Genomic DNA, 11,839 nt, shown 5'->3' with positions numbered 1-11,839 from the left:
ATTGTTTATTTTAAGAAATTGTCCAAGACTAAAAACCCATTTTGGCATATGTTTTGTTGTTGGTTTTGTTGGGTTCATATGCAAAAATGTAAAAGTTTAATTGGTAACAAAAAGAAAAGTACTTTTTGCCCTAAATTCATGTTTATATTTTAGTACTATTCAGTAATATGTTCATCAATAGTACTGTCATCTGTTTAATTAGATAACTTGTTGCATTGCTTTTTCACATGATGTTCTTCTTTTTTTTGTGCAGTGCTTTGTGTTGATGTTCATCAGTTCATGTAGTTTTCCCCATTTCTTATGCATGTAGATTCAGGAAAAAGTTCGCTGTTTATGGTAGCAATAAATACACTAGCTTTTCATGTAGTGAAATAATATCCTTGCACCAAAATGCAAGAACATCTCTCTCTCTCTCTCTCTCTCTCTCTCTCCCCCCCCCACCCCCCCCCCCCCCCAAAAAAGAAAAAAAAAGAAATCATTTTGTGGGTATCCAAGTTTCTTCGAGTAGTTAAGTATCTATAACATTGGATTGAATGTAGCAAGTATGATGCTAGTTAAACAATGTAGCATTTAAATCTCAGATCACTACTTAATTCACTCATTCATTCTTTCTAGCTCTTCCCTTGTCTCAAATAAAAATCCCATTGGGATCTGTGTATATAGATTTTGGGCTGTTATTAAATGGGGACTTAATACCATATCTTTGATTTGTTTTATGTTCAGTCAGTATCTACAACTCTCACTGTCTACTAATTAGTGTGTCTTTGTCTCCCCTCCGATCTCTTTCTCTTTCTATACATCTCTATCAAGGAACTGAGTCTCAGGCTCCATCTCTCCTCCTCGGCCTCTGATCACAATGTCATTGTATGAAACAGAAACACACCACAGTAGCTCAGTAGCTCAGTAGCAGTAATGGCCAGCTACTTAAAGCCTCCGTAGCCCTGCAATAGTTGCAATGTTGAGCCAGCCTAGCTAGCCTCTGATCTCTCTCTCTCTCTCTCTCTGTGGCTTGGGCTGTCTTCGTAATAATTAGTGGCAGTGTTGTGTGTACATGATTTGGTGCTGTCTGAAAAAGTGGTGGTTTGAAAGTGTATTGAATGAAGGACTGTCAACATTTGAATCAATGAGAGAGAGAGAGAGAGAGAGAGAGAGAGAGAGAGAAACAAAAATGTGGCATCTTAAAGCTTAGGGTTCGTTTTTTGGTGTATCAAAAAAATGTTGTGTGTTTAGCTTTTTAGAGTCTTGGAGAGCGAGCCCTCCTCCCTCCGTGCTAATTGCTACCTACCGCTGAAAGCATCTCTCATTGTGATTCTGTTTCATGACAAGTGAGAGGGAAAAGCAAACCCTTTCTCTCCCTCTGCCTTGCCCAACTTTATTCTTTACTTTGCCTATTTATGTAAAACTAAACAGACCCCACAATTACTTTCAAAAAACACATTAGCAGAAATAATATTGCATAAAGCTCCTCCTATATTTCCCTTTATGTCCATGTATATATATATACTCAACTATAAGTATCCAAAAAGCATGCTTGCCATTAATTCTTTACATAATACAAGAATGGCTTGCTTGCTTGCTTGTCCTTCAATTCTTAAGCAAATCTTTGCATGCATATTAATATCAATGAATTCTTACTCTTTGCATCAGCAAAACCTCTTTCTCTTAGAGAGAGAGAGAGAGAGAGAGAGAGAGAGAGAGCTATCCACTTATTTACTTTTTGTACTGCATAATAAGACCAATCCGTTCTGTCTTTACCTTTGTTTCAATTTGGGCTACATCAAGGCAAAAAGGCTGTATATCTACCAGATGAGTAAGAAATTACATGTGCCAGGCTTCCTTCCATGAAACCAATTTTTTGGTGTTGCAGGCCTCTACTGGTGCAACATTCTTTTAGGCTTCAATGAATCCAATTATATCTATAGTAGGGCACTGTAACACCACCAACTCCCTGCCATGACATGCCAGGCCCCCCCCCCCCCCCCCCCCCCCCCCCCCCAACATCCTTCATAAACATGTTGCTGCTTTTCGTACCATCTCAGACCAAAATGTATTCAATAAAAACCTATATATATAATTATGCCAACGGGTTCAGTAATAAGAGCATTTATCAACAGATTAATAATTCTAAGTTCGAACCTCAATGGTCCCTCCCATTCTAAACTATGACAACAACAAAAGAACTATTATATATACACCATGCATGCATGTATAATTGTTAATTAGCATTTGGCTTTAGAGACAGAGACAGATGAGTGGCTCAACAACGGAGGAACATGAAGAACTGCGTGATTATCGTGAAGGACTGAGTGGGAGAGCACTTTTTTTTTTTGTTAGACTGTTTCTGTGCGTTGTGTCAACTGTCATTTTACAAGTTACAACCTATATAGATATAGCTGCAAGAAGCTCATGACTTCTTGTTGTGAAAAAATCTAGTGTTTCTCATCTTCACCTGGCCTTATCCTGCAGCCCAGCTCTGGCCCCACCACATACTGTCTCTGTGTGTGTGTTGCTTGGTAATTTTGTTGGCTTCATCATCATCCACCGTCCAATCATGCATGTGTGGACCCTTCCAAGAAAGAGCACGAAGGTCATGCTTACAAGTAGCCAGACACTTCTTTAATTATTCAACCGCACGTTATTTCAGAAGGGCAATGCTTCATGATGACATGAATCAAAAGGTTTTAGATAATTACCTCTTTTATGCATAATGGTTTTGACTGAGATTACAGCTTCCTCCTTGCTTTTTGCCTAATCCATATAAATATCAAGGCATACTTTTTTAATGCAAAAATGACTTTACATATCTTACCGACATAGGAAAATATTGTGTTCTCCGTTATTAAATTCTTTATCTGAATCGCTAATTATGTAGATTCTTATTTAAATATGTATAGTTCAAATTCACAACAACATGTCAAACTAATCAAAAGTATGGCACAAAATTCATATGCAAACTTGGATTTCTTTCTTGTTGCTAGCTCTATCTTTTTTTTTTTTTTGGTCAATCTAATAGAAAAGAAAAGAAAAGAAAGATTGTTTCTCTCCATACAGCAAAGCAAAACAGAGAGATGTGGCAATTAAGCAATCAAACATGTCATCATCATCACATAATAACGTTCGGGGATTTTGTTTTGTTGTGTCTGTGATGACCTGTTGGACAATGGGGACCCCCTTTAGAACGAGAAAATCGCTTTCATATATCGTCACCCTTTTTGGCATTTTCTTTAGGGGTCGGAAAACAACACCGCCCTCACACACACCTTCCCTCCCACCAAGCCAACCCTCATCATTTCATTGTTTTTGTCTTCAAATAAGTGCATTTAGCTTCTTCTGTTAGACTGGTTTTTAACTACAAATTCCCCTTTCTTTCACAACATCTGTATCTTTGACTGCAATATTCAAACGCAAGTGCTTGTGTGTGTAAATTCTTTTAGAGAGATTTATGGTTTTCTAAGATTAACTAATGAACACTGCTTCTCTTCTTCTCTAGAAGGAGTTTCCTTAATTAATTGTGAGGAGTGGGGCTAGAGGGGTTTAATTTTGAATTTTTTGTTGTTTTTTTAGGACCTTTCATACTGAGAGAAACGATAGTAAATTAAACTTACACACAATACACGGATGCTAGGATTCGAACTCAGCACCTTTCTTGGAGAATAATTGCTCTAAAACATTACTTTACTGGGTCCTTTGCCAATAATTTTTTTTTTTTAATAAAACAAAAATGAGGACATCGTTTTTACCACAAATAAGAAAATAACAGGCCTCCTCAAACCTTTAAACGGGCCCCTCCGATGGTGAGCATTATTTTAACGGCATTCCTTTGGGTTTGAAATTGGTTTAAGAAGGTTGCTAAATTGAGGCCTTTATTCAAAAAAGGTGGAGTGCTTGCCTTAGGCTTGGTCTGATTATGCCTGACTCTGTTACCGAATGATTATTTTTTATCACTTGAGCTACAAGTCTCAACGTAATTTGTTATCTATTTCAATACTATAGGTAAAAATATGAGTAGCAGCCGGTGCATTAATGTAAGTGAATGTTGCTAATCCTATATTAATTATGCATATGCTTGTTGCCTATGCGTGGTGGCTCAACATATGCTACTACCAAACCAAAGCTGGTCTCCTAATTCACCACAATCTGAGACCCTCTTAGCTGACAATTGAGCTTGCCCCGTAAAGTGGCTGCAAGGTAGCAACAAAGGCCCCCATAGCAATTAACCTTTTTGAATTGAACCTAAGCCTAAAACAATTATATTGCAATTTTGAAATCCATCTTCAAATTAAATGCACATTTGCATCCAACCCTAGTCAACACTAGAATCACTGTAAAGTATAGCTCTTGAGTTCCTTCCACTCAAAGCTTATGGACTCAAAATTAGTTCTTCCAAAGGTTGCAATAATTCAATTCACAGCACTTCTTAATAAACTCTGTTGCCATTAAAACATGTACAATTCAACCTACCTAAAATATCAAATATATTCCACTTCACACTCAAAGGTATTACAGAGAGGTCAACAAAGGAAAACAAACACAAATACATCAGGAAAACCAACAGAAACTTAATCCGTACACTGAATGAAAAAAGAAAATTCATTAATGAATGAATTTCTAATGTCACTCAAAGATAGTACGAAAAAAGTTATGTGTTGAAAACATAATGCAGAAGTACTATGTGTATTCATATATGTACACATAAATAAAAAGAAAAGATACAGAAATTGATGTTTTTTCCTTCTTCACTATCTTGACCAGATTTTCTTCACAGTATCCCTCTCCTTAACTTGAATCTGATCTCTGCTAAACCTCCTATTAACCGATGGCCCTTGAGTAGCAGTGGCTGGCTTTGCTGTTCTTGTAATTCTTGCAATCTTCGGTGGGTCGGATTTCCTAACTTTGTTATCATTAAAAGAATTTGGTAGCCTAATGATGTTCTCCGTCTCACCACTTTTAAACTCTCTTTTCCTTCTCGTCTCACGGACAGAATCATTCCCTCTTAGTGATATAGACCCTTGACTCATTGGACGATTTAGTGAATTCGAACTCCTTAAGATGCAAGCCTCAGCATCATTCATGATCTCATCTCTTACGCAGGTCTTTCCTTCATTAGGAGTGGCCCTTACTGCATCAGCAAACTCTGATTGTTTCTCTTGCTCCCTCAACTTGTCTTGAAGTTCCTTAATCTGTGTCACATGTCAAAAAAATGTTAGCACTTTTAGTTTCTCTTCCATCCTCTCTCAGAGAAAAAACTAAAAATATTGTGAATAGTAAAAACACAATCTGTTTCAGAATTTTTTAAAAAAAAGGAAATGTGGAAAGTTCTAAAATATTATCATTGTAGATCACAATTTCAGAATAATAAAGTATGTAGAATATTATCATTGTAGAATACATTTTCCTTAACAAGACATCTTTTATCATGTGAAGGAAATTTTGTTACAAGTACAAACATATGATACATTTGATACCAACCAGTAATTATATTTCCGTTCGCTATATTTGAATTTTGCACATTTCCACTGAATAGCTTGCATTAAAACATATAAGAAAGTAACTATTCAATGGAAATAAGGACAAAAAGGGGTAGTGCAGGAACCTTTTGATGAAGTGCGGAGGAGTCTAATTTTTGTTCCTGGTCTTTGAGTTTTATCTCGAGCTCCTTTACCTAAGTCAATGAAGAAACAAAAATATTTATGACCTAATTCGTTGTCAACATGTATAATAAACTATGCACTACTGGGAATGCTTGTCTTTAAAAACCTTGCGTGAATAGCTTGCATTAAAACATATAAAGTAACTATTCAATGGAAATAAGGACAAAAAGGGGTAGTGCAGGAACCTTTTGATGAAGTGCGGAGGAGTCTGATTTTTGTTCCTGGTCTTTGAGTTTTATCTCGAGCTCCTTTACCTAAGTCAATGAAGAAACAAAAATATTTATGACCTAATTCGTTGTCAACATGTATAATAAACTATGCACTACTGGGAATGCTTGTCTTTAAAAACCTTGTGTTGAAGAATGGTGGATTGAAACTCAGACTCTTGCATTTGATCTTTCAGTTGGTTTTCAAGATCCTTAACCTGCTCCAGAAAGAACAAAGTTAAGCTTTCATCTTTTTAGAACATATCAAGAGGCAGTAACTTGCACACATTTTAAAAAAAGAAAAGCAATACAAAAAGGGCCTCGGACTTAAAAGAAACATATAAAAATGGGGAAAAAAATCCAAAACATGAGTCTGGCGACCTTTTGTTGCAAGGATGCATATTCGGAGTCTGACTTGTGTCTTTCTCTGAGCTCAACCTCCAACTCTTTGACCTTCAACAGATAAAGTTCCAGTCAGCATTAATAAGAGAGAAGCACAGAAATAATAATTATTAAGGTAGAGAGCAACCTTTTGTTGGAGACTGCAGCAGATTTCTTCCTTCCCCCTCAATCTATCTGAAAGTTGTGAAACTTGCTTCTCTAACTGGCTGTGCAAGGCTGTCTTCAACTCAAGTGTCCCTTCAAGTTCTTTGATCTTTTCTTGTTGGTTTTTGTAGATTTGATCTTTTCCTTTGGTCTTACTCTCCAAGTTTTGTAAGCTCTCTTCTAGCTTCCTCAGAGATTCATCTTTGGATCTTGCTTCCTGCCTTGCTTTTTCAAGCTGTTTAACAAAAGAAAAGATGTTTAATATGTAAATCATTAGTGTAATAAAGAAAACATAAGTGAAAATTTATTAAAGATTCAACTGAAAATCAATGTACCAACCATGACTTTTGTTTTCTGGAGCTCACTTGTGTCAACTTGCTTCTTCGCAGGACCCAACTCAATTCCCCGAACCCTTGTTGCAAAATTTAAAGAACTCAGAGTCTCACCCAAATCCTGGTCTGAAGGGCTTATTTGCACGAACATCAAAGTTTTAGAGTCACCTCCTGCAATACATAAATAATAATCTCATAAGTCATAAAGTAAGTGAAAACAAGTTAACAACTACCAGAAATCAATTTTCCTTTAGAGCTAGATTGACCATTTAATTTAATCAAAGAATTACGCAAGTACAAACCCAAGCCTCAAAATTTTGAACAAACAAATCAAGACATGCAAACACAATCACACACAAACACCGCTAGGACAACTTAGCTTTACCTAATGAATCTTGAAGTAGATGTGTCAACTTAGAGTTCCTGAAACCCAGCAACAAGCATAGTTAAAAACCAGAATATGAAGATCGGTGAAGGAATGACCTAAATGCACACAACAGATAAAGCAGACCTGTAAGGAATGTGACTACTTTTATTTGCAAGAGCAGATATCACATCTCCAAGAGCTGAAAGGGATCTATTGATATTTTGAGCTTCCTTTAGTCGCTCTCCTTGTACATCAGTTTTTGCAAGCCTCTCGCTGCCTGCCAAATCCACTAACCAAAGCTTGCTCTTGGTGCACTCTCCATTTATCAAGTTCTTTGATCTTACCATTATGGAAAGCAAGCTAAATAACAGGTACAATATTTATATATTAGTATAAAAACACAGAGTAAAAGAAATTAAAATAGATCTCACAAGGAAACAGAATAAGGAGAAAACAATAGAGCATAGTACCAATGAGATCGGCTGCTGTGCTCATTAACATTATTACTTCCTATAGCTCTAGCATTGCTTCCAGCCTGCAGTACACTCCACACTTCCTTAATATTTTCAACTTTGGCTTCTACTATCCCTGGAACGTGATGACACCCTTCAGAAGCCTGTTTTATCTCCAACCTAAAAATTCCATGAAAATTTGTGTAAGCTTTATGTTGCAAGGTGATAGATACCCAAAATGTTAAGAATCTTTTCTCAGCTGAACCAAGTCAAGTTTTGAGCTACAGAATATTCAAACCATCAATTCTATGATGGCTGTGGCTATAAGTTCAAATAAACAACAGTAATCTTACCTCTTTGATGATGGTGATATTGCTAACAAGTCCCTAATCTGCTCATTGTAAACTTCAAGTACGCTAACAGATATGCTGTATGAAAAAGTTTCACTTCGTTCCTTTGCAATTTCAAACAACTGCTCTAGAGTCCTATAATTGACTCCCCTATTCTGTTCAGTGCCCTCCATTGTGAATGTCTTTCCTGTCCCTGTTTGTCCATAAGCAAATATACATACATTGTAACCGTCTAGAACTGAAACCACCATGGGGGAAGCATCCACAAAAACATCCACTGTCAAGACAAAAGCAAAAGCTCTGGCTCAAACTCAATACAGATTTCACCAACTTAAATACTGTTAGGGGGCAATCAAATGAAATATATATATATATACATATAGATACCTTGATCATCTTTCGGTGTGTACACTCGATCAAATTTAAAAGACCTTTTAGTGGAGCCTCCTGTCAGGAATCCAAGACATCCATCCTTTGCTGCCTCAAAGTCTACAACTGTTTTACACCCAGCTGCCATCTCCTCCTTACTTAATGGGCGGCAGCGGCAAAATACCCTGATATTCCCTGATAATTTTTAAGCACATACAAAGTTTATAAGTTGAACTTGTCAACATATAACGTATTAATTGCATCACAAATTACTAGGTAGAAAAATGACACATGCCTTTAGCCTCCTGAACCTCATTAAAGAGCTTTTTTCTCTTAGCTTGCTCTTCGTTGTACTTCACTTTAAGATCTTCACACTCCGCAACTGCAAAATAATTTCATGAGTCCATGGAACATCTTGTGGCATAAACTTATTATTTCACCTGTATTTGAAAACCAAAAAATGGAAAAGTGAACTCTAGCAATAGCATACCCAATGCTTGAACTGCAAAAATCATTTTATTCAACTCGGGAATTGAATCTGCGCATTCATGTGCTTCGCGAGAAAGATGCAAATGCTCCTCATGCATCAGCTGCATAAGAAACCAGGCACAAAAATCCATAGTCAGAAACGTGATATTTATAACAAATTATGAATACTTATACACACCCACAAATAATGCATTTCCAAATACCTTAATCTTTTCTTGTAAGTCATTGACTGCTATTGTCCAGTACTTCTTGTCACGCTCATACCTACTAGAAATGTTCTTTATATCTTCAGCTTGTTTCTGAATGGTTTGATCTAAGGACATGCAATAGAATCAGAAATTATAATATCTCAAAGTGTAAAATCTAAGATAACTTTTAGTTAAATTGAAAATGATTCTGGTATTACTTTGTAGGCAGGCCTTATGGCTTTCTTCTTTCATGTTCAACTCATATGATGAATAATGGAAACTACCATCTTTTATATCTTTTTTTTTTTTTTTTTTTTTTTTTTTTTTAAAAAAAATATGTGGGCCAGCTCTCCCCAATTTTGACCTTGAAAATAGGACAACGTCTAAAGATTTTTTAGTCCTTTAAATCTGAACTGGCATCCATGTATAGCTGATATAACAAAATTTGTACAAGAGAATATAAAACAAAAACTAAACTAATAGATATCCTCATTTCATATAAGGAAATTTTTCACTAAAGTCACCCGAAGTAACAAACCATGGACATTTTTTATTATCTGTTATTTGACTAGCTAAAATTTTTCTTAGTTCACATAATTTAGACACCAGAGAGCCACTCTCCATACCTTGAGACAGTGTCCTAAATGTCACGTTGTCAAGATCCATCATGACCTTGTCCAGCTCCTCATTTGCTGCAGTCAAAGACATCCATGCCTCATAGCATTCTTTTGTTTTAAGTTGGCACTGAGTGGTAAGCTCTTGTATCTTCTTCTCATATTTGGCAGTGGACTTTGTTTGCATTAATTTCATCTGTGAATAAAAAATTATGTCGCCAATTAAGAAAAAGCCTTAAAGTTGTAAGCTCTTTCAACTTTAGGTGATATGTCCCTGACCTGAGCTGAAGGAACTTCTATTTCAGCATCACAGTTGTTACATTTAAAGTGTTCCACCACCAGCTTTGGAACTACAATAAAATACAAGCCAAAACTAATTTTAGAATACTGATATAAACATACAACACGCAGACACAACAGGTCAAACAAAATAAATGTATACAAGAATACCTGAAACATTTGGTGCTCTCCTAATTCCGATTCCACTAACTACTGGGCTTCCATTAACCCCTTCAAATCTTATCACAACTACTCCATCCTCCTTTACAGAGACCCTTGAATCAACTAATTGTAAGGGCTTATTGGATCCAACAACCGCAAAGATATCGAAGTCTGATAGGACCTGCCACATTAGCCAAGAAGAGAAGTTCTAAGGATCAGTCCCTGGATTTACTAATTTCAACAAAAGGAAATGGAAAAAGAAAATAAACCACAAATACGCATTTCCCTTAATTTGACTTACCTTCTCTTCCTGGATGAATACATTAAATACCCTCATTCCTTTAGGCCCATTTGTGTTTATGATTTCAGTGAAATGAATATCAACATAATAGTGTCCAGGAGGAAGACAATTGAACCGGTAGTAGAAGTTCCCTACTCGGGCTGACTGATAGATGAATGGATAATCCCCCCCATCATTTATATGTTCATTGGTTCGTAAAACATTCCCTCCCTCAAAGTAAATGTCGGCGAGAAACTTCACACTAGAATCTGTTTCATTTGAACCATCACCTCCAGCATTCACAAACATCACATATTCGTCTGCTGCAAAATCCACCATAATTAGATTCCCCCAGTTCAGTGAAGAATAATTTCTTGTCTATTTCATCTATAACCAACACTGTGACACTAGAATAGAACAACTCAACAGCTGTAAATTTCCGAAATTTCCAACTCAAACAAAAATACAATTGCAAGTTAATAATATTTACAACATAAAATGATTAACATGGATTGCAACTCCTAGGGTTTCACAAATTTGCAAACCAAACCAGACAAAAATGGGCATCTATCTAGACCCAAGTCACTGAAAAGCCTAGCCCTAATATTCATCATATGAAATTGAATAAACAAAGGGATGATCTTTTTCTTTCAATTTAACAAAGACGCTTATAAGGATGACCTTCTTGTAACTTAGGTCCCAATTACTAGGAAAAAGAAAAACCCAGATCTGACTTATTTTCTTTTCTCAGAAACCAAACAAATACGACTATCCAGAACAAGAAAATAAAAACTGTATGAGACCAGAGATAGGAACCTGTAGAGTTGGATCTTGATAATCCGGAAGGGATTAGTCTTGAACCCGAGTCACAAAGCATCGACTCCACCAAAGACTCATCAACCTCGCCCAAGGAAGAATCTTTGAGATCTGGGTTTGGCTGTTGAACTCTGTCGGAATCAGGAACCCAAGAAATTGGGGTTTTTGCCTCTTGGAAAACGGGGTCGAATTGCAGATCTTCCATGGAAATGGGAGGTAAAGAAAAGAGTGTTTGGGAACTGAGAAAATTATTGTGGTACGGAGAGCGGAAAGAGCCTTTCTTGCAGCAAAGAAAGTGGGATTGATGTTTGAATGAGCAGAATGAGGGTTTGCATTTGAGAATTTGAGTGTCTTCAAATTTGAATTTAGTTACCGTTGGAATGAAAGACCGTTATAGTCCCGCTGTTACTAGAAAGTGCTCCAACCGTAAAAGGAAAGAAAATATATAGTATGTTATTTAATTTGGTTTAATACAGATTAGGGAGCGCATTATCATTGACATGTGAATTAAACCCATCTTGTGCAATTTATTTTCAAGCAATAATTTCTTCAACAAAAAGAAACTATGGTTAAATATGAAAACGTTCGGTGTGTTTTATATGATTAGGTAATTTAGTCCTTGTGTAAAAACATAGGGAATGGGCAAAAAGCTGGTGAACTAGTGACCAGAAAAAAAAATATATAAAAAATAAAATCAAACTGGCTCGACTTGACTGGTTTGGTTCGATCATTTTCTTT

At 36.3% G+C, this 11,839-nt stretch overlaps 2 protein-coding genes across 3 annotated transcripts in view; one reads left to right on the top strand and one right to left on the bottom strand.

Moving 5' to 3' along the window:
* LOC117631715 (dof zinc finger protein DOF5.7) overlaps nucleotides 1-1,405 on the top strand; it is a 2,988-nt gene extending 1,583 nt beyond the window's left edge. The window contains exon 2 of the mRNA XM_034364998.1: nucleotides 811-1,405. The gene's annotated coding sequence lies outside the window, so the exon portion shown is untranslated. The remainder of the gene's footprint in view (nucleotides 1-810) is intronic.
* Nucleotides 1,406-4,554: 3,149 nt separating this feature from the next.
* LOC117632978 (kinesin-like protein KIN-14R) lies at nucleotides 4,555-11,404 on the bottom strand. Of its 2 annotated transcripts, none has more exons than XM_034366630.1 (20): nucleotides 11,102-11,404; nucleotides 10,307-10,608; nucleotides 10,015-10,186; nucleotides 9,844-9,914; nucleotides 9,577-9,760; nucleotides 8,966-9,075; nucleotides 8,764-8,863; nucleotides 8,569-8,655; nucleotides 8,292-8,468; nucleotides 7,908-8,181; nucleotides 7,573-7,734; nucleotides 7,247-7,462; nucleotides 7,121-7,158; nucleotides 6,743-6,906; nucleotides 6,387-6,638; nucleotides 6,239-6,310; nucleotides 6,001-6,075; nucleotides 5,837-5,905; nucleotides 5,594-5,662; nucleotides 4,555-5,180 (listed from the first exon to the last, which is right to left on the bottom strand). In XM_034366630.1, the coding sequence occupies exons 1-20, from the start codon at nucleotides 11,304-11,306 to the stop codon at nucleotides 4,740-4,742; spliced, it is 3,240 nt and encodes a 1,079-aa protein (XP_034222521.1). In that variant the 5' UTR covers nucleotides 11,307-11,404; the 3' UTR covers nucleotides 4,555-4,739. The 2 variants fall into 2 exon arrangements, with proteins under 2 accessions (XP_034222521.1, XP_034222522.1); XM_034366631.1 differs by having other exon boundaries at nucleotides 10,307-10,605.
* Nucleotides 11,405-11,839: the final 435 nt, after the last annotated feature.

Source organism: Prunus dulcis, chromosome 6 (genome assembly GCF_902201215.1).
Source record: "Prunus dulcis chromosome 6, ALMONDv2, whole genome shotgun sequence".
In the NCBI taxonomy this organism is placed as follows: Eukaryota; Viridiplantae; Streptophyta; class Magnoliopsida; order Rosales; family Rosaceae; genus Prunus; species Prunus dulcis.
The sequence above is the reverse complement of the archived record's forward strand: the minus strand, read 5'-3'. Positions and strand labels throughout refer to the sequence as shown.

Coding starts and splice junctions, on each gene's coding strand:
- LOC117632978 (XM_034366630.1), bottom strand. CDS start 11,306: ATGGAAGATCTGCAATTCGACCCCGTTTTCCAAGAGGCAAAAACCCCA. Junction 8,469..8,568: donor TGAGGTTCAGGAGGCTAAAG/GCATGTGTCATT, acceptor AAAAATTATCAG/GGAATATCAGGGTATTTTGC. Junction 6,311..6,386: donor GCTGCAGTCTCCAACAAAAG/GTTGCTCTCTAC, acceptor TATCTGTTGAAG/GTCAAAGAGTTGGAGGTTGA.